Raw genomic sequence first — 21,044 nt, 5'->3', positions numbered from 1 at the left:
CTGCTTTAATACACTGGTTGTTAGTGCTACTTTCACTATAGTTTTCTCCTGATCAGGAAGTGAATAGGATATTACTGAGTACTTGGTGATGATTTTAAAGAGCCATGCTTTCATAACACGGGATGATTTCATGAAGGCGATGTTGTATTAATTTAATATTTTTTCAACATTCTTGGAAGAACAAATTTTGTTCACTAAGATGAGGAATATTCGGAGGAGAATGGAACATTGTCATTTTGGACCAACTAATTACATCAACTGTTTCCAGGTTAAAATTCCCTCGAGCTTATTCCAGTTAATAACCTTTGGCTGCTCCTTCAGCAGTGTAACCCTTTCTCCATCTTAACAATTCCCCTGTATGTTTCAAGAAAAATCCCACCATAATGAAGCATACAGCTTCAAACATATTGAAACAACAATAACAATTACTTCTGCTTCAGGCAGAAGTCTGTCCAAGCTGTTTTTAAAATGCCACGTCATTAAATAATATGAAAGTGCTGTGTTGCCAAGGCATGGGACCTTGGCCAATATTCTCTCTCCCCAAGTCTTGTCCCCTGGTTTTGAACATGCATAAATCTTTGATTTTAAAAATAAGATCAGGAGGAATGTTCCTACCTTTTGTACTGAAGGTACACAGAGATACCCAGCTCTGCCCCATCACCATCTTTCTCGAACCCTCTCCTGTCTTTAAATTGTCACACTGTTTGTCCAACTTCACTACTGAATGTGTAGAAATTTACTCCAATTAAATGTTGGCAAGACCGAAGCCATTTTTGGTCCCCACTAAAAAAACCCTTTCCTGAGTTACCAAATCTATCTCTCACAATGGCAATTGTCTGAGGCTGAACCAGACTTTGCAACCGTAGTGACATATTTCACCCTGGGATGAGCTTCAAACCACGTTTGTGCCAGCACCAAGATTGCCTATTTCTACCTTCATAACATCGCCTGACTCTGCTCCTGCCTCAGCTCATCTGCTCCTGAAGCCCTCATCCAAACCACTGGTGCCCGCAGATTTGACTATTCCAGTGCACCGCTGGCTGGCTTCCCACATTCCATCGTCCATAAACTTGAGGTCATCCATAACTTTATTGCCTGTGTCCTTGGGTGAATGGGAATCCCGTTGACCCATCATACCCATGCTTGGTCAGCTACATTGGTTACCAGTTAAACAATGCCGCAGTTTTAAAATCCTGAGCCCTATTTTCAAGTTTCTCCATGGTCTTACCTCTCCCAATCTTTGTAAGCTCATCCATGCCTAACACCTTCCAAGAAACTGGAATTCCTTTAATTCAGGCCTCTTGAGCATTCACAGTTTTCATGACTCTACCATTAATGACTGTGCCTTCAGCTGCTGAGGTCCTAAGCTCTGGAATTTCCTCCCTAAATTTCTCCTGCCTATTTACCACTCTTTCTTCCTTGAAGATGTTCCTTAACATCTACCCCTTTGACCAAGCTTTTGGTCATCTTTCCTAAACATCTCCTTCTGTGGCTCTGTCCAATTTTGCTGCACAATGTTTCTGTCAAGTGTTTTGGGACATTTTATTGTATTAAAGATGCTATATAAATAAAAGTTGTTCATGAATGGTAGAGAGGAATTACGTAGTCACAGTAATACTGGTGGAAGACTGAATAAGTGTAAATTAAGTGTGGTTAATAGATAGAGTTTGTTGCTTTTTGAAAATTCTAGCTCTATATGCAATGCATGTGATGTTGCCATGGTCACTGTTTTAGGAAGAATTTCAATTAAGGGTGAATGTGCAGTCTTTTGAATATTTTCCTAATACTGCCTGAAGTCATCTCTAAATTGCCACCATGTGGTGCGGTGTTTGTTTTCTTCATAAATCCAAGAAAAGTGGAAAATTTTAACCAGCACATGTGAATGCTTTGGAGGGATCCTTGTACTTCACCCCATCCCTGTCAAAATCGGCAGCAGTGTGGCCTCTCCCAACAATCCGAACTGGGATGGGAATAAGGTAAATCACCTGGGTTTTTAGCCTTGACTTCTGCATGTTGCTGTTGGCACGCAAACAAAATGTATCTTCAAAAGATCGTACTTTGAAAATAAATGAGAGATAATGCACAGTTCCAGTGTTCAAGAGACCTTGGGGTTGATGTACCATTAAAATAAGCCTTCTGGTTTTGTTATATATTTTCTGGTAATTTAGCGATGACTACAACAGCAAGGAATTAGGAAGGCAAATGGAATGTTGTCTTTTATTGCAAGGGGGACGGTGAATAAATGTAGGGAAGTCATGCTTCAAATGGACAGTGCAATGGTGAGACCACTGCATACACTTTTGTCTCCTTTAAGGAAGGATATTCTTGCATTGGAAGCAGCTCAAAGAAGCTTCACTAAGTTGATTCATAGGATGAAGTGGTTGCCTCATGAGGAGAGATTGAGCAAGTTGTGTTCATAGCCATCAAAGTTTAGAAGAATGAGAGGTGATCTTATTGGTTACATACATAGGATGTACAGCACAGAAACAGGCTATTCAGCTTGACCAATCCACACTGGTGCTTATTCTCCATTCATGCCTCCTCCCATCTTTTTCACATCTAAATTTATCATCTAAACCATCTATTCCCTTCTCCTCGAGTGCTTGTCTAGCTTTTCCGTCTGTGCGACTATCCTATTCACTTCAACCACTTCCTGTGGTAGTGAGTTACTCATTCTTACTGCTCTTTGTGCGAAGACATTTCTTCTGAATTTCCTATTAGATTTCTTGGTGAATATTTTACACGGATGTCTTCTAGCTATGCTCTTCCCCACAAGAGGAAACATTGTCTCTCTATCCACTCCATCAAAACCTTTCAGGATATGAAAGACCTCTATTTGATCACCTTTCAGCCATATTTTTTCAAGAGAGAAGAGACCCAGCCTATCAATATTTTCCTGACATGTATACCCATGCTTTTCTGAGATCATCCTTGTAAATCTTCTCTGCAACCATTCCAGTGTCTCTATATCCTCATTTTAACATGGCAACCAGAACTGCAAGTGGTACTCTTAAGTGTGCTCTGACCAAGGATCAATACAGATTTAACATAACTTTCTTACTTTTCAATTCGATCCCTCTAGAAATAAAGGCTAGTGCTTGGTTTGCTTTTTTATAATGGCTTTGCTAACCTGTGGTGCAGCTTCCAGTGATTGATGTATCTGTAGTCAGAGATCCCTTTGTCCTTCTTCCCAACCCAGACTTGTGCCTTCCAAGTAATAAGTGACCTCCCTAGTCTTCATTCCAAAATGTATCATATTGCATTTACCAATGCTGAACTTTTGCCAATTGTTCTACAATTCTGCAAGATCACATTGAAATATATGCAATATTGAGGGGGCTTGACAGGATAGATGTAAAGGGATGATTCTTCTTGTGTGGGACCCTAGAACTAGGGGGCATATTTTCTCCATTGAGCTATTGATTATCTTTAAAACTGAGTTTGATAGATTTTTGAACCACATGGGAGTCAGGGGTTAGGAGGCAGGAAAGTGGAGCTGAGGACAAGATCAGATCAGTATGTAACTCGCCTCCAGATTCCCCAAAACCTGTCCAGCATCTATAAGGCACATTAGGAATGTGGAGCATATTCTCCATTTGCCTGGATGAGTGTAGCTTCAACACAACTTGGAGATGCTGAGAGAATGTTTACCTTCGTGGGGGAACCTAGAATGAGTGGGCACAGTTTCAAAATAAGGGGTCTCCCATTTAATACTGAGTTGAAATGGAATTTGTTTTCTGAGGGTTATTAATCTTTGGAATTCTCTTCCACAGAGAGCAGTGGAGGCAGGGCCATTGAATATATTCATGGCTGAGTTGGAGAGATTTTGATCTACAAGGCTGTCGAGGGTTAAAGGGGACAGGCAAGAAAGTGGACTTGAGGCCACATTAAATCAGCCACGTTCTTATTGACTGGCAGTTTAGCCTCAAGGGGCTGAATGGCCTCCTACTGCTCCTATTTCTTATGTTCTTATTTAATACTCAAGAAGTCTGACATCATCCAGAACAAAGCAGCCCTCATGTTGGCACCTGTCCACTACTTTAAACATTAACTCCCTCCATGCACAGTGGTTGACATGTATGCCAAGATGCAATGCAGCAACTTGTCAAGGCGTCTTCAATAGCACCTTCCAAACCCATGACCTCTACCACCTAGAAGGATAACAGTAGACGCATTAGAACAAGTTCTCCTCTTAGCCACACACCAGCATGATTTGAAACTATATCACTGCTCCTGGGTCAAGATCCTGGAATTCCTTCCCTAATAGCACGATGGATGTACTGACACCACATGGACTGCAGAGATTTGAGGTGCGGCTTATTCTCATCTGCTCCATAACAATTGGAGATGGTACTAAATATGACATTGCCAGTGATGCTCACATCCCAGAAACAAATTTGAAAAAAATATTTTATTGAATGGTGGGGCAGGGTGGAGCAGGCTTGAGGGGCTGCATGACCTATATCTGCTCCTATTTCTTATGTTCTTACGCCTAGTGAAGGCTAAAAGGGTTTGATTGATGATGGTTAGCTAATTGTTCAGAAACCTGATTTTTAATCTTCTCTTGAGCTGGTAGGCTTGGTTTGTTGCCTATTACTCTCTGCCCTGAGAAGCTGGTGGTAGCCCTTCCTTGTCAATTGCTGCAGCCCATGGACTGGTCTGTTGGTCTCCCTCACTCCCTTTGGATCCGTAGAGGTTAAACAGTTTTTAGTTTCAATCACAGGATTTTTTTAAATTGCATCCAGCTGCCCTGCCTTCTGTGTGCGCGGATCCTACTTTGATTAAAACGACATTGAAAAAAAATCTGACTCTGAATGTATTCAGAAAAATATCTTGCACTGAGTTTCACCAATGCCTGGCAAAATCCTTCGTAAGCAAATTATGAGTTTTCAAACTTCACAATGTGACCGTCACATATCTTCTTGTTATTTAAAAAAGAGAGAAAATGCTGGAAAAGCACAATGGGCCTCTGAAAGGACATGTTTGTGGATATTGATGAAGCTGCAGTGTCGGCCCAGCACTTTCTGTTTTTATTTTAGGTTTTCAGCACATGCAGTTTAAGCCTTTGTCTTTTCATCTCCATTTTTCTATCTCTTGCTATTAGATATACTGACACATGTTTATGGGGGTGCACTGAGCTCTCATCGTCACGATCAGATGCATCTCCTCGAATTTTCCTTGTAATTGGCCAGAGTTTTCCCCTCCCACTTTCTCATCTGTTTATTTGCCTCCCCATTCCCATCCCTGCCCTCTAGGTAGGACTATTGCAATTTCATATATTACAACAGTCGCTGCACTTCAAAATGATTTCATTAGCTATAAAAGGCTTTGGGAAAGGTATGATTGCATTGGAGGTGGTAAGGAGAAGATTTATGATAATGTTGCCTGGATGGAGAATTTCCATTACAAGGGAAGATTAGATAGGCTGGGGTGGTTTTACTTTGGAACAGAGGAGGCTGACGAGAGACCTAATTGAAGTGTGAATATTAAGGGTGGTCTACATAGAGTGGATAGGGAGGTCCTATTCCACTTGGTTGAGTGGTTCGGAACCAAGGGCGTGGATTCAGGGAAAGAGGTAGGAGTTTTAGAGGGTATTCGAGGGGAAATCCTTTTCCCCAGAGGGTGGTGGGGATGTGGAACTCGCTACATGAAAGGGTGCCAGAAGCAGAAATCCTTGGATATGTGCTTGAAGTGCTGTAATTTACAAGATTATGGACCAAAACCTGGAGAGTGGAATGAGGCTGGATGGTTACTTAGCAGGTCTGACAGCATCTGCGGAGAGGAATACAGTTAACGTTTTGAGTCCATATGACTCTTCACCAGAACTGACTGAAGTTCGAGTCATACGGACTCGAAACATTAACTGTATTCTTCTCCGCAGATGCTGTCAGACCTGTTGAGTTTTTCCAGCTATTTTTGTTTTTGTTTCAGATTTCCAGCATCCGCAGTATTTGGCTTTTATCTGGATGGTTACTTGTTGGCGGTCATGACAGGATGTGCTGAAAGACTCATTTCCATGCTGTAAACTTCTATGGTTATATGGGACGTCCTGAGGTTGTGAAAGGCACTAGATAAATGCAAATCTTTCAAGACTTTATTTATTAGACTGGAAAACTATTGATGGGCCTGATTCTTGCCTCCAGTTCATGTCACCAAGATCTGGGAGCTAATCTTGGCTTTCTTCTATAACTGTGCATTTGATGCCATCATCTGCTTCCATCCACGGCAAGCGGATTATTTGGGTGCACAACAACCCGGGTGTAACATTAAATTAACAACAATGTGCATTTATGTAACACCGTTAATTAAATAAAACATCTCAAGGTGCTTTACAGGAGGATTGTGGAACAAATTCTGACACCAAGCCACATCAGATATTAGGCCATATTGCAAAATGCTTAGTTGAATAGTTAAGACTTAAGGAGTCTCTTATAGAAGGAAAGAGAGGTAGGGAAGCAATTTCAGAGCTTAGAACCTAGGCAGCTGAAAGCCATTAAAATTGGGGATGCCCAAGAGGCCCAGAATTGGCAGAGTGCAGAGATCTATAGATGTTGTGTTTGAAGGAGGTGCTGCTTTATCGGGAGCCAGTGTTGGTCAGCAAGCACAAGGATAATGGGTGAGCAGGACTTGGTGTAAGTCAGGACATAGGCAGCAGCACTTTGAATCACCTTAAGTCTGCAGGCGGTAGGCATGGGAAACTTATCAGCAGTGCATTTGATTAGTCAAGTCTAGGAGGAAGAAAGGCATGGATGAGGGTTTCACCAACAGATAAGCTGAGGCAAGGGCGGAGTCAAACGATGTTATAGAGATGGGAATATGAAATGTGAAAAATGTAACAATCCCCCTGAACAGGTAAACAGGGCCTCATTATAACACTTTTTGGATCAGAACTTTAAATTGAGGACCTGTCTGATAGTTCAGGTGGATGCACATGGATCACATGACATTATTGGAAAATGTGATTGGCGTTCTCCTATTGCCCTGGCCAATCCTCCCTTAACCATCATTGCCAAAATAAAACCAATTAGCTGGTTATTCTTTTCACTTGCTGTCTGTGGGATCTTGCTGTGCATGTATGGGATGCTGCATCTGCCTGCAAATAACAGACACCACAATTTAAGGAATGTCATAAGACCATAAGACGTAGGAGCAGAAATTAGGCCATTCGGCCCATCGAGTCTGTTCCACCATTCAATCATGGCTGATAAGTTTCTCAACACCATTCTCCCGCCTTCTCCCCGTAACCTTTGATCTGGTCAAATGTCAGGCATTCTGTGGATGTGATTAAGTGTGCAAGCACTTTGTTCCAAATAAGAGTAGATACTCTGAATATAGCATTTTTTTTTTTTACAAGTTCAACATATGCATACCGCACTGAATTCATAACTCTGAGCAAAAGCTATAAACCGGAAATGTTTGCTCCAATCTGGAAATGAGATTTTGCTGTGCTTTTTTTTCTGGCCTATTTTGTCAAGTCAGGCTATATATTGGCAGGCATGCATATATTTGGGTTTCTATGAACCAGAACACCAAGTGAATAATGTCGTTGTTTCTTTGGAACTGTGCCTATTTTCTTTTTGTTCTAAGTTGTGTGTGTATGCATGGGTGTGTGTTCAGTCACGATGAACAGTGCACAGTCATTGCAGCACGTCACAATGCTGCTTTAAAAAAAAACTGAGCTGCTCTGACACAAGCTGAGCCTGAGGCTGTCATGCTGGGGTGTTCCAATCTGTGCCCTGTTTGACGTACTTTCAAGCAACTCAGGAAATCCAACAGCTTCTTCGTATTTGGTCTCCACATTGATCTTTCACATTAATCATTTGTGAAGACTGAGAATGGTCCTGCAAATTATTGGATTATTCCATTTGTCTGATAGGGCAGTTGTTTTGCTGTGTCGTATCAAGGCTTGTGGGGCCATTTTCCAAAATAAACAGAGCAGAATTGCATTGCATGTTTCTAAGTTCACAATTTGAATGCATACTTATATTCTCCAGGTTGCAGTGGCTGGGGGACTAGTGCATATTGCAGTGTGCCTCTCAAAACGGATTTCGCAAATGAACCAGGTCTTTGTTCTGTCGCCTAGTCTTGACTGCTTGGTTAAAAGTTTAAAAACAAAAAACTGCGGATGCTGGAAATCCAAAACAAAAACAGATTTACCTGGAAAAACTCAGCAGGTCTGGCAGCATCGGCGGAGAAGAAAAGAGTTGATGTTTCGAGTCCTCATGACCCTTCAACAGAACTAGGTGAATCCAAGGAGAGGGGTGAAATATAAGCTGGTTTAAGGTGGTGGGGGGGGAGAAGTGGAGGGGGGTGGTGTGGTTGTAGGGACAAGCAAGCAGTAATAGGAGCAGATCATCAAAAGATGTCACAGACAAAAGAACACAGAGGTGTTGAAGTTGGTGATATTATCTAAACGAATGTGCTAAATAGGAATGGATGGTAGGGCACTCAAGGTATAGCTCTACTGGGGGTGGGGGGAGCATAAAAGATTTAAAAATAATGGAAATAGGTGGGAAAAGAAAAATCTAAATAAATTATTGGAATAAACAAAAGGAAGGGGGAAGAAGCAGAAAGGGGGTGGGGATGGAGGAGGAAATTCAAGACCTAAAGTTGTTGAATTCAATATTCAGTCCGGAAGGCTGTAAAGTGCCTAGTCGGAAGATGAGGTGCTGTTCCTCCAGCTTCACTGGAACAGTGCAGCAAGCCAAGGACAGACATGTGGGCAAGAGACCAGTGTGGATTGTTAAAATGGCAAGCGACAGGGAGGTTTGGGTCTTTCTTGCGGACAGACCGCAGGTGTTCTGCAAAGCGGTCGCCCACTTTACGTTTGGTCTCTCCAATGTAGAGGAGACCGCATTGGGAGCAACGAATACAGTTGACTAAGTTGGGGGAAATGCAAGTGAAATGCTGCTTCACTTGAAAGGAATGTTTGGGTCCTTGGACGGTGAGGAGAGAGGAAGTGAAGGGGCAGGTGTTATATCTTTTGCGAGGACATGGGGAGATGCCATAGGTGGGGTTTGAGGAGTAGGGGGTGATGGAGGAGTGGACCAGGGTGTCCCGGAGGGAACGATCGCTACGGAATGCCGACAAGGGGGTTGAAGGGAAGATGTGTTTGGTGGTGGCATCATGCTGGAGTTGGTGGAAATGGTGGAGGATGATCCTTTGAATGCGGAGGCTGGTGGGGTGATAAGTGAAGACAAGGGGGACCCTATCATGTTTCTGGGAGGGAGGAGAAGGTGTGAGGGTGGATGCGGGGGAGATGGGCCGGACACGGTTGAGGGCCCTGTCAACGACCGTGGGTTGGAAACCTCGGTTAGGGAAGAAGGAGGACATGTCAAAGGAACTGTTTTTGAAGGTAGCATCATCGGAACAGATGCGACAGAGGCGAAGGAACTGAGAGAATTGGATGGAGTCCTTACAGGAAGCGGGGTGTTAGGAGCTGTAGTCGAGATAGCTGTGGGAATCGGTAGGCTTGTAATGGATATTGGTGGACAGTCTATCACCAGAGATTGAGACAGAGAGGTCAAGGAAGGGAAGGGAAGTGTCAGAGATGGACCACGTGAAAATGATGGAGGGGTGGAGATTGAAAGCAAAATTAATAAATTTTTCCAAGTCCCGACAAGAGCATGAAGCAGCACTGAAGTAATCATCGATATACCGGAGAAATAGTCGTGGAAGGGGGCCGGAGTAGGACTGGAACAAGGAATGTTCCACATACCCTTAAGGAGACAGGCATAGCTGGGGCCCATGCGGGTACCCATAGCCACACCTTTTATTTGGAGGAAGTGAGAGGAATTTAAGGAGAAATTGTTCAGCGTGAGAACAAGTTCAGCCAGACGGAGGAGAGTAGTGGTGGATGGGGATTGTTCGGGCCTCTGTTCGAGGAAGAAGCTAAGGGCCCTCAGACCATCCTGGTGGGGGATGGAGTGTAGCGGGATTGGACGTCCATGGCGAAGAGGAAGCGGTTGGGGCCAGGGAACTGGAAATTGTTGATGTGACATAAGGTGTCAGAGGAATCATGGATATAGGTGGGAAGGGACTGGACAGGGGGGGAGAGAGAAGGGAGTCAAGATAACGAGAAATGAGTTCCGTGGGGCAGGAGCAAGCTGACATGATTGGTCTGCGGGGTCAGTTCTGTTTATGGATTTTGGGTAGGAGGTAGAAGTGGGCCGTCCGAGGTTGGGCGACCATCAGGTTGGAAGCTGTGGGAGGAAGATCCCCAGAGGAGATGAGGTCAGTGACAGTCCTGAAACAATGGCTTGATGTTCAGTGGTGGGGTCATGGTCCAGAGAGAGGTAGGAGGAAGTGTCTGCGAATTTACGCTCAGCCTCCGCGAGGTAGAGGTCAGTGCACCAGACAACAACAGCACCACCCTTGTCAGCGGGTTTGATGACAATGTCGGGGTTGGACCTGAGAGAACGGAGTGCAGTAAGTTCAGAGAGAGATTAGAATGGTTGAGAGGAGCAGAGAAATTGAGACGACTAATGTCGCGCCGACAGTTCTCAATGAAAAGATCAAGAGAAGGTAAGAATCCAGAGAGAGGGGTCCATGTGGAGGGAGAATATTGGAGGTGGGTAAAAGGATCCGTTGAATGGGGAGAGGACTCCTGCCCAAAGAAGTGAGCCCGGAGACGAAGACGGTGGAAGAAAAGTTCAGCATCATGCCGAGCCCGAAATTCATTGAGGTGAGGGCGTAAGGGTATGAAACTAAGTCCTTTGCTGAGCACTGAACGTTCAGCATCGGAGATGGGAAGGTCAGGGGGTATAGTGAATACACGGCTGGGGTTGGGATTGGAAGAAAGGGTGGGGACGGAGGGACAGGCAGGGGTGGAGGGTCCTAGATGGGTGTTGGTGTCGATGAGTTGTTGGAGCTTGCGTTCCTTAGCACTTGAGAGAAAGAGAAAAAGTTTCTTGTTGAGTTGTCGGATGATACGAAGGTTAAAAGTTTATTTGCCAATAACAGTAAAGTTCAGGTTTTTTCCGAAGATTTGTGTGTGCGGGGCACAAGTGCACTTTCTAGAAGCCGCTCAAGTTTCTCTCAAACTGACACCTTTGCCTTTAAATGTGACATAATGGTATACTCACCAAGGGAGATTAACATTTCCCCATTAATTGTATTATATGTATATATGGTGCACCAGAGATCCGTCAAGATACCCACTCCATTCTTATATATTCCTTAAAAGGAGGTAAATACTGCATCATCAGACCAAGCTACCCTGGCAAAAACCACTTGGAAGACCTAAAGGCACCATATTAAGAAATTTCTTTGGTGCCTTTCACAACCTCAAGACAGCCCAAAGCATTTTCTAGGTAATTAGTTGTGGATCTGTTTGCAGAAGAGAAAAATATTGACCAGGATACAGAGAGAATTCCCTTCCAATAATGCTATGGGATCTTTTATATCCACCTGAGCAGGAAGACTGCTTCAGTTTCAGATCTTATCTGAAAGCCACCACCTTTAACAATGCAATAATTCCTTTGCCCTGTATCAGGCTGTAGTTTGAGCCAAGTTAAACAGGACTTTGCTTTGACCATAGATATCTGGATTCAATTGGCAACACTTGGCTTTGTATTGCTCTTGTATGAAGATATTGCCTATTTGTTCAAAACATATTGTTTAACATTTTGAAAGGATTATTACATTTTGAAAAAAATTGTTCAATGAATATTTGTTTGGAGTGGCTTAAAATAGCTCACATGTAAAATATAGCCAATGTTAATTATTCATTCACGGGATGTGGGTTTCGCTGGCTGGGCCAACGTTTGTTACCCATCCCCAGTTTCCCTTGAGAAGGCGGTGGTAAGCTGCCTTCTTGAACCGCTGCAGTCCACGTGTATCTGCTTTGGAAAGTCTCTGCCACAGTCTCAAGATCCTGGGATTTTTGAAATGTGATGCATGTGGGAAGTGTTAGCTCTGACTGTTAGTGTTCTTTTCCTTCAGAGATGTTGTTCCAAAGGACTTCCTGATGTTCACCTACAGTGATGATGGGAACTTGATCTCAACTCGGCCAGATGTTCAGGTATTTAATGAGGTGGGGTGATATCATTTAGAGGTCTGATCATGGGAAGAGAAACAGGATAGTTTTTTGCGGGGGGGGGGGGATGGTGCTGATCGGAGTCATTCCTGCTGTTCCTGGAACCCAATTAGTGCAGAAATGCCTTCCACATGTTTGATTTTGCCTCCCTTCACCTGCTGGATTTCCTAAAACCAGGGAAACCCAGTAGAACCAGGTTAAATTTAAAGTAGCGATAAACTCTGAGGCACACAGCCTCATTAAAATATTTAACTGAGCAACCTCTTTCTTCTTGTGGGTTGGTTGCCAGGCTTCATTTCCATCTCCGCTGAATTTGGAAATGGACTGGCTCATGGTCAGTTGGGTTTGAGTTTGAGATTTTTCTCGGGTTTAAAATTTTCACATCCAACCTACCTCAGCCCTCCTGTTTTCTAGGGGTTCTAATTCCCCTCTATGCATCTGGATTGCCCCCTCCAAAGCAAACTGAGAATCAGCATAGGATTTTCATCACAAGTCCCTCATCTGAAAGTGCATTAAGATAAACAATTTTCCTGGAAGGAGGAGCTCATTTGTGGGCAGGGTAGAATCACCAGCTATGACCAATGAATCTTAAGAAATGATTCACTGAACTAAGGCCCTGTGTTTCTTGGCATCAGAAGCTAAGGTCTCTTCTCACGCCCCATGCTCAAATCCGCTACTTCATTCACGCCACAGTAACAAACTTCTCTATCAGTGATCGTTGTTGTTGATTTCTTACCCCCTTAAGATTTGAGCACTTCCTTTATCTGATTAGAGATGATTGAGAGACTGAGATTATTTTACTTAAATAAAAGCAAAAAACTGCGGATGCTGGAAATCCAAAACAAAAATAAAAATACCTGGAAAAACTCAGCAGGTCTGACAGCATCTGCGGAGAGGAATACAGTTAACGTTTCGAGTCCATAAGACTCTTCAACAGAACTAAGGAAAAATACAATAAAGTATAAAAATATTTTACTTAACTTTGATCTGATCATGACCATTCTGTTAAATGCTGGTGATGTAGTGAGGTGAAATATTGATTATCTGCTGCAATTCAGGGCCCCAGCAAATGTCTGGACCTTTCTTGTGAGACCCAAAGGAACACATGTACACATTTGGTCCTTGGTTTGTACTTATTTATGCCACAAAAAGCAGTAGTCTTAAAATAGTAGGTTGGCAGAAGTGGAGCTGCTCTGTTTTAATTGCTTCTCTTGCTCTGTTCACATTTGTCTACAAGAGTTAAAATCAACTTGCCAGAGTATATTTTATCCATTTATGGGTTGTGGGCTTCTCTGGCAAGGCCAGCTTGTATTGCTATCTCCAGTTATCCTTGAGAAGATGGTTGTGAGCTGTCGCCTTGAACTGCTGCAGTCCATGTAGAATGTGGCTTGGAGGAGGAACTTGTAGGTGGTGATGTTCCTGTATGCCTGCGATACTTCTTGAGGTCGTAGAGGTTGCAGGTTTGGAAGATGCTGTCAAAGGAGCTTCGGTAATTATAGTAGAAAAACCATTGCTGCAGTTTCTGGATGATGTGTTTAAATATTTCCTTCCTATCTATTTTTCCAGGACCATTGCCACTTCCAAGGGTATGTGGAAGGGATGAATAATTCTATGGTTGCTCTTAGCACCTGTGATGGGCTCAGGTAAAGATTGGACGTCTCCTTGCATTTATCCTCAAAACAGCAGTGACTGCATGTAGCACATTGAGAGGTTCTGAGATAAGTGATGCTGTGGAAGTGCTGTTTGTTAATTTGATGTTACTATCCCAACTGAGGTTACCCCTGGACAGGCCTGATCCCAGAGTGGAACCCAGCTTGATAAATCCTAACTTTTATTTGTTTGTTTAGACATGTGGAGAGTAACTGCTGAACAGAGGCACAGGGGTCAGCTAATGAACTTTTAACAAAATAAAAAAACATTTATTCAACAAGAAGATGAAGTGTATTACAATACTCCTTCACCCACAACTGTACCTTTACAAATGTATACAGAATTTTAAGGATAATACAAGTTACAAAAGCTATCTTATACTCTAATGTACACAATAAGTACACAGTCCATGTAAATCTATGGCACTGTTATCTCTGTGTGTGTCTCTCTCCACAGGTGCTGTCAGACCTGCTGAGTTTTTCCAGCATTTTTTGTTTTCGTTTCAGTTTTCCAGCATCTGCAGTATTTTGCCTAAATCTATGGCACCCTGTGGTCAGACACATCACACTCTGAAATCAAGTGACAGATACCAACTCAACCAGATGCTATGGATTTCTCCTCAAACTCCCCCGGAGGCTTGTCACGCCATGAACCAACCACTTTGACTGAGTTCCGTCCTTCACATGAGGGTTTCCAATTTCCACTCTTTAAGACTTCACCTTGGAATATTCTCCCAAACTGTCGCCTACTGTCGATGCCTTCCACAAGGATTCACCTCTAGTGTTTCAAACTCTCCTTCTGATGTTCCTCTTCCCTGGGTCACCACATGCAATCAGGCACTCTGCCTCTCTGACTCAGCCATCAACAGTACACCACTGCTTCACATGCCCATAGCAAAGAGTTACAGACTTCAGTTGTCTCTTTGGACCTTCTTGCCTTGTGCAAGCTGTTCTTGCATTAAATCTGCTTTCTGCAGCTTTTGCCTCTTTAAGTCTGAAGTATGGAGCCTTTCTCTCTGCCCCACTGTTAACTTCACTTAACAGGACTTTTTTTCCCAGATTCTTGTCCTTCCTTTGACTAGAAGATCATCTTTGGACTGTTCCCTCTTCCACTCCTCTGGATTTTGGGGTTTTTTCTTTTGCTTAGGACTGGCTATCTGTCCCCTTTGCTCCAGTCTCTCCTTGCAGCAACTTTCAGAACCAACTGCACTGAAACAGCTTCCAAAACAACTGCTATTTCTCCTGTGTATGTGTCTGTGGGAGAGACCTGCCTCTCTGGCCCCCTGTTGCTAGGCAATATTCCAACGCCTTCTACCCTTGTACGTTTACCTTCTCTTTATAGGAGTGGTAAAACTCCTCATTAGAAATGCAAGCATTTTTTAAAAGTGAAACCCCAAAACTCTATTTGACCTTTCTTAACACAGATACAGAAATATAAATCAAACTTTAAATTTAAAGCTAAAACTCATTCCTCACAGCCACAAATACCAATATAACTTAAACTATCTCTATTTCCTAACATATTATTTACCTCCTGCCATGTATTCACTCCACAATTAGATAATCTAAATTCATTTAGGTTTTGGAGCATGCTGCATGATAAAGGATTATCAGGTTGGAAATTGCCTTTTAAATTCAGGACATTTAGTCTAAGATATGGTTTCAAACATACCGGAGTTTATACATATAGCAGTCAAGGCAGACAATTGAAATTGATTATAAGATTTATGAAAATATTGTATTTGGTGAAATTTATCTGTTTTGTTTTTGTCACAGTTGATACGGAAACCTCAAATATCTGTGACAAGGGTGAACTTTAAAAGCACTGGGAGAAATAAATCTCTTTCAAAAGGGATACCGTCTGTTTATTTTGCTGTAAGGAAAATGGCTACCAGCGTAAAATTTCCATTGTTCAGTCCTCAAGTGTGACTCTAAGCTTCTGGTTGCCTGCCTTTTTAATTCTCTTCCCCACTCTCATTCTGACCTCTCTTGTCCCCAATCTCCTACACTGTTCCAGTGAAGCTAACATAAGCTCGAGGAACAGCACCTCATCTTTTGATGAAGTGCTTCACAACCTTCCTGACTCAACACTGAGCACAACAATTTCAGATCATGAACCTCTGCCCCTACTTTTGTTTTTGGATGGCAGCATTTGGCAGTAATTCTGTGATTCCCACTTACACCTCCTCTGGAAATGTCTTTTGCTTCTTCACTATCCCAATACCATCTCCTTTTGCCTTGCACTATCGTCCCTTTAGTCATTCAATTTCTCTCCTGCATTCCACCCTATCACAGATACCACCCTTTATTCTTCCTGATCCCTCCTCCCTTGCCTTGCCTTTGCACTTGCTTAAATTTTACATCTGATTTTTTTTCAGGTCTGTCGAATGGTTATCACACTGTTTTTCTCAGATGCTGCCTGACGTGCTGAGTATTTTCAGCTTTTTATTTCAAATTTCCGGCATTGACAGTGTTTAGCTTTTGTAAAGTCTCAATTTGGAAGCTACAGCCCACAGCAATCGCAATCCTTTTTTTGTAAATGATTATATTAAATTGTTTCCTTGACACATCATGTTTAGATTGTTTCCAATGCCGTCTATCTAATGGAATTTATGCTGGTTACCTCTTCCTTATTGCCAAGTGATAACACTTCGCACGTTGCTTTAAAAAAAAGTAACTTAACATACCTACTTATAAGTAACATTGAAATATAATTTTACAGTTGTCCAGATATGGTGATTATACTTAATTCAATGATGTCAAGATTTATGGCGCCCATTAAATCTCTCCATAGTAGTTTCATAATCAAGCAGTGCTACTCTGTCTATCTAAATGGCTGCTTCGTTGCATTGACTATTTCAGATCACTTAGAATTTCACCAGGGCTTTGGTGAGTGCTTCCTAGACAGCTAGGTCCAGTGCAATACTGCAGTTGGTGCTGATGATTGTCTGCAAAAAGCAGATTTACTTTTGAATGCAACCATATTGTCCACATAGAGGGGAGAATCTTCAGCTCGGCGAGCGGGGGCGGGGCCTGATTACCGAGGCGTAAAATGACATGGGGTGATGTCGGACATGCGTCCCAACGTCACTGCGCGTCATTTAGATTTTCAGTTCAGCGGGCGTGCAGCCGACTCAGCTGTGCGCCTGCCCAACTGTCAAATAGCTCTTAAGGCCATTTAACTAACAATTAAAATAATTAACGGAGCTGCCCATCCAACCTTAAGGTTGGTGGGCAAGCGAAGAGCCCAGACGGCCTTTGCATTTTTCGTGGAACCTCGTCCACGGTTGGAATGAGGTTTCGAGAATGATTTTAAATTTTCTCAAAAATTTTTGTTGAAATTATTGCACATGTCGCAGCTCATGTGACAGTTTCACATGAGGGGACATGTCATAAAAATGTTTTCAACACTTTATTGAACTGTGTGCCTACTCAAAGATTCAGATGAAAAAGACTAATTGAACCCAATTTGTGTTGTTGATGTGTTAATTTTGGTATTGTAACTGGATTAAGGAGACCAACTATTTCCTATAAAATGTCAGTGAGTTAGTGAACTAGTCGCCTTTCTTGTGTGTCTCTGGTTCTGGTTACAGAGTCAGAAATATTTGCATTTATATAGTGCCTTTTATGCCCTCAGAACATCCCAAAGCACTTTATAGACACTGAAGTAATTTGGGAGTGTGGTCACTGTTGTATGGAGGAAACATGGCAGCCTTTGTGAACATCAGGCAGCCAATTTGTGCACACAGGCTCCCACAAACAGCAGCATGATAATTATCAGAAAATCTGTTTTGTGATACCGAATGAGAAATAAATATTGTCTTTAGACCATGGGGATAGATCCCCTAATCTCCTTCAAATAGTGCCATGGGATCTTTGATGTCCACCCTAGAAAACAGACAAGACTCTGGTTTAAAGTCTCATCCGAAAGCCAGCATCTCCAACAGCGTAGCATTCCCTCTGTACTGTACTGGACTGTCAGCCTGGATTCTGGCTCAAGCCTCTGGAGTGGGACGTGAACCCGCAACCTGTGACTCACAGCCAAAGGTGCTACTCACTGAGCTACAGCCTAAGGGTTCCTGTTAAAATTCAGAAAACGACATGGCTCCTTCTATGAGCCATGGCTGGTATAGCACTAGGAAGACTAGAATTCTAAGAAAAGTGGGAGGAACCTGTCTTCCATTTCTCACATGCTCCCCCTCACATGACAACACAAATGTTCATGATACATTCTAGTGTTACACAGTTGATGTCATTACACTCTGTAATTTGTTAGGAACCTGTGACCATTGCAATAAGATAGATACAGGTGCAGTTTACTTGTATTTTTTGTCAATTTAAGAAACATAATTGATGAAGAATGTATATGAAATCTATTGAAAAATGACTGATATTACAAAAAGATATAACAAAAAGGTAGCTGTCATTGTTTCTCCACAGGGGACTACTGGAGATAGGTGACACTCATTATGTAATTGAACCACTTGAGTCCTCCAGTACCTTCCAACATATAGTTTATCATATGGAGGATCTGCTTGAAGAACCTTTGGTATGCGGAGTATCTGATCTGGCCAGCACCATGCAGCAGGATGATCAGGAGCATGCAGAACAACATTCCCATGATGGCCACACTATGATGGGCTTCCTGCGCGTGAGTCCAGGCCTTTGCTATTCCATTGCTGCTAATTAGTTGTACGCTTAAAATCATAAAATGAATGAGAATGCACAGAGGAGTGTTTAATGAATTCATTCACTGGATGTGGGCATCACTGGCAATACTAGCGTCTATTGCACATGCATAATTGCCTTTCAGAAGGTGATCGTGAGCTGCCCACTTGACAACTGAGTGGTTTGCTAGGCTATTTCAGAGGGCAGTTAAGAGTCAATCATATTCCTGTGGGCCTGAAGCCACATATAGGTCAAACCAGGTAAGGATGGCAGATTCCCTTTCCCATTAGTGAACCAGATGAATTTTCAGGACAATCTGATAGTTACATGGTCATTATGACTGATACGAACTTTTCATGAAAATTCCAGGTTTATTTAAATAACAGAATTTAAGTTCTTCAACTGCCACGGTGGGATTTGAGCTCTTATCTCCCAGTTCATTAACGTAGGCCACTGTGTCAGATTCAACCCTCCCACCAAATCCAAATCAGATCCTTTACCTTTCATTGGAAAACAAGAAGGGAAAGAAATTCTCCTCATGGAAATAATTTATTTTGTCAGTATCTTTTGTGCTGTAAAACATTTCTTTATATTGTAGTGTGATAAAGATTAACATTGAGCATATTTTTTTTTGAACTAGAGCTATTGCAGTGTGCTTGATGCTGCATGTTAGTTGGATACTGGTTTGTGCCTGCTGATATCCACATAGGGAATTCTCAATCTGAGAAAAAAAATGGCAAATGCAGAAACACAATTGAATATGTCATACACCCACCAAGAGTTGGAGGGCACATGGATAATTCCAGAATATAGAAACACAGCTAGAATAGTGGGGGACACAACCCCTCAGTGATTGGTTTTTCCCATCAGCCGTGCAGTAATTGTACCTATGATGACGAGGTGTCCCTCCTCATCCTGTCATTTTATTTTCTCGGTTTCCACTTAAAATTCAGAGCCTGTAAGGTCATTTTGGGGAAGCTGCTAACTAGCTGGAATGGAAGATGATGCTACTGCTGATATTTCCAGATGATGATTGTTTTGCTCTGCTGAGTGCAGTTCTTGATAACTGCATAAAGTTAAGTGCGAAATGGTTTTCTGTTTTGTAACTCCTAGGTCACTTAAAAACACTTGAATCTAATCACTACCTATATATTTAGGCACAAAATGGACATCTAACAAACAATTGGTTAGTTCATTAATTTTTATTTTTAATCTGAAGTTTTTAAAAGGTGGATTTCAGCTTCTCCCAAGTAAGGAAGTGAGCGTGTAGTCGCGGACATCAGCGATTGCAGAGCTGATACACTAACATTCGCTGCAGCACTGAGGGCCAACTCGAAAATTGTGACATTTTCTGTATCTCAGTGTATTTAAAAGAAAGGGATAGATTTTCTGATAAATTCTATTGCTATGTGAACTCTTTAAGACTCACTGAAATCCCTGGTGTGCGTTTTTATTACCACAGGAGTTAACTGACTTGGTTTAGAAGAATTACTACCTGTACCAAAACACAGAATTTTGTATGAGGACATTATGGGTTCGCATGGAACAGTGCTGGTTGTAAGGTTTACCCCTACATGGTATCAAGCAAGCATCTCAAAGCACTTTATAAATACAGTTTACTTTGAAGAGGAGTGACTCATTTTAGGCACACATGATTACTGTTTTGTTCATAGCTTAAGAACATAGAAACAGGGGTACACCATTTAGTCTCTTGAGCCTGTGTTACTATTCAATTAGAACATGGTTGATCTGTGATCTAACTACATATGTCTTTGCTTGGTAATCTCTCAGTACCTTTGGTTATCAAAAGTCTAGCCATCTCAGTTTTAAAATTATCAATTGATCTGGCATCAATTACTGTTTGTAGAAGAGAATACCAAACTTCTACCATTCTTTGCTTGTGGAAGTGTCTACTAATTTCAATCCTGAAAGGTCTGACTCTAGTTTTTAGATTATGCACCTCATCCTATACTCCCAAACGAGCAACAATACTTCTTTTCAAGCAACCCTATCTGTTCCTTTTAATATCTTGGAAAACTCAAATCAAACCATGCCTAAACCTTCTAAATTCCAGGGAACATAACCCTATTTTATGTAATTTGTATTATAATTTAATACCTTGAGTTCAGTTATCATTCTGGTAAATATGATATCTAGCAAGATACCTCAAGCATTAAAGAATGCTGAATTTGTTGTGGCTGGTGCTGATTTGAAGGAGGAATGTTAATCAGGACACTTGGAGAACACACTACGATTTTATTTTGGGTAATAGTAACTTAAAAAAAAACAAACCACGAAGCTTCAGTGCAAAAATTTCAAGATGTTATGAGATCTACCAAGAAAGAAGAAGGAATATTTGTATTTAAATAGCACCTTCCATGATCTCAGGATGCCCAAAGCACTTTTCAGCCTATGAAAAAATTCTGAAGTGTAGTCACTGTTGTAACATTGCAGCATGTTCCCATAAACAACTGTCTTTATGCTTTATTGCTTTAATGATGTTAGTTGAGGGATGAAAATTGGCCTAGATGCCAGTGATTACTCCCCTGCTGTTCTGTGAAATGGTGCCATGAGATCTTTGAAGTTCATCTGAGTGGGAAGACAGGGTCTTGATTCAATATTTCATCCAAAAGAAAGCACCCACGACAATGCAACACTCCCTCAGTGTTGCACTGCAGTTTTAGCTTCCA

At 42.0% G+C, this 21,044-nt stretch overlaps 1 protein-coding gene across 2 annotated transcripts in view; it reads left to right on the top strand.

Moving 5' to 3' along the window:
* The window catches only part of LOC121289850 (disintegrin and metalloproteinase domain-containing protein 9-like), a 113,361-nt gene that overhangs the window by 36,620 nt on the left and 55,697 nt on the right, over nt 1–21,044 (top strand). For both annotated transcript variants that reach the window (XM_041209758.1, XM_041209757.1), the window contains exons 4-6: nt 11,944–12,022; nt 13,604–13,680; nt 18,127–18,337. In XM_041209758.1, coding sequence (XP_041065692.1) covers nt 11,944–12,022; nt 13,604–13,680; nt 18,127–18,337 — 367 coding nt within the window. The remainder of the gene's footprint in view (nt 1–11,943; nt 12,023–13,603; nt 13,681–18,126; nt 18,338–21,044) is intronic.

Source organism: Carcharodon carcharias, chromosome 17 (genome assembly GCF_017639515.1).
Source record: "Carcharodon carcharias isolate sCarCar2 chromosome 17, sCarCar2.pri, whole genome shotgun sequence".
Classification (NCBI taxonomy): domain Eukaryota; kingdom Metazoa; phylum Chordata; class Chondrichthyes; order Lamniformes; family Lamnidae; genus Carcharodon; species Carcharodon carcharias.
The sequence above is the reverse complement of the archived record's forward strand: the minus strand, read 5'-3'. Positions and strand labels throughout refer to the sequence as shown.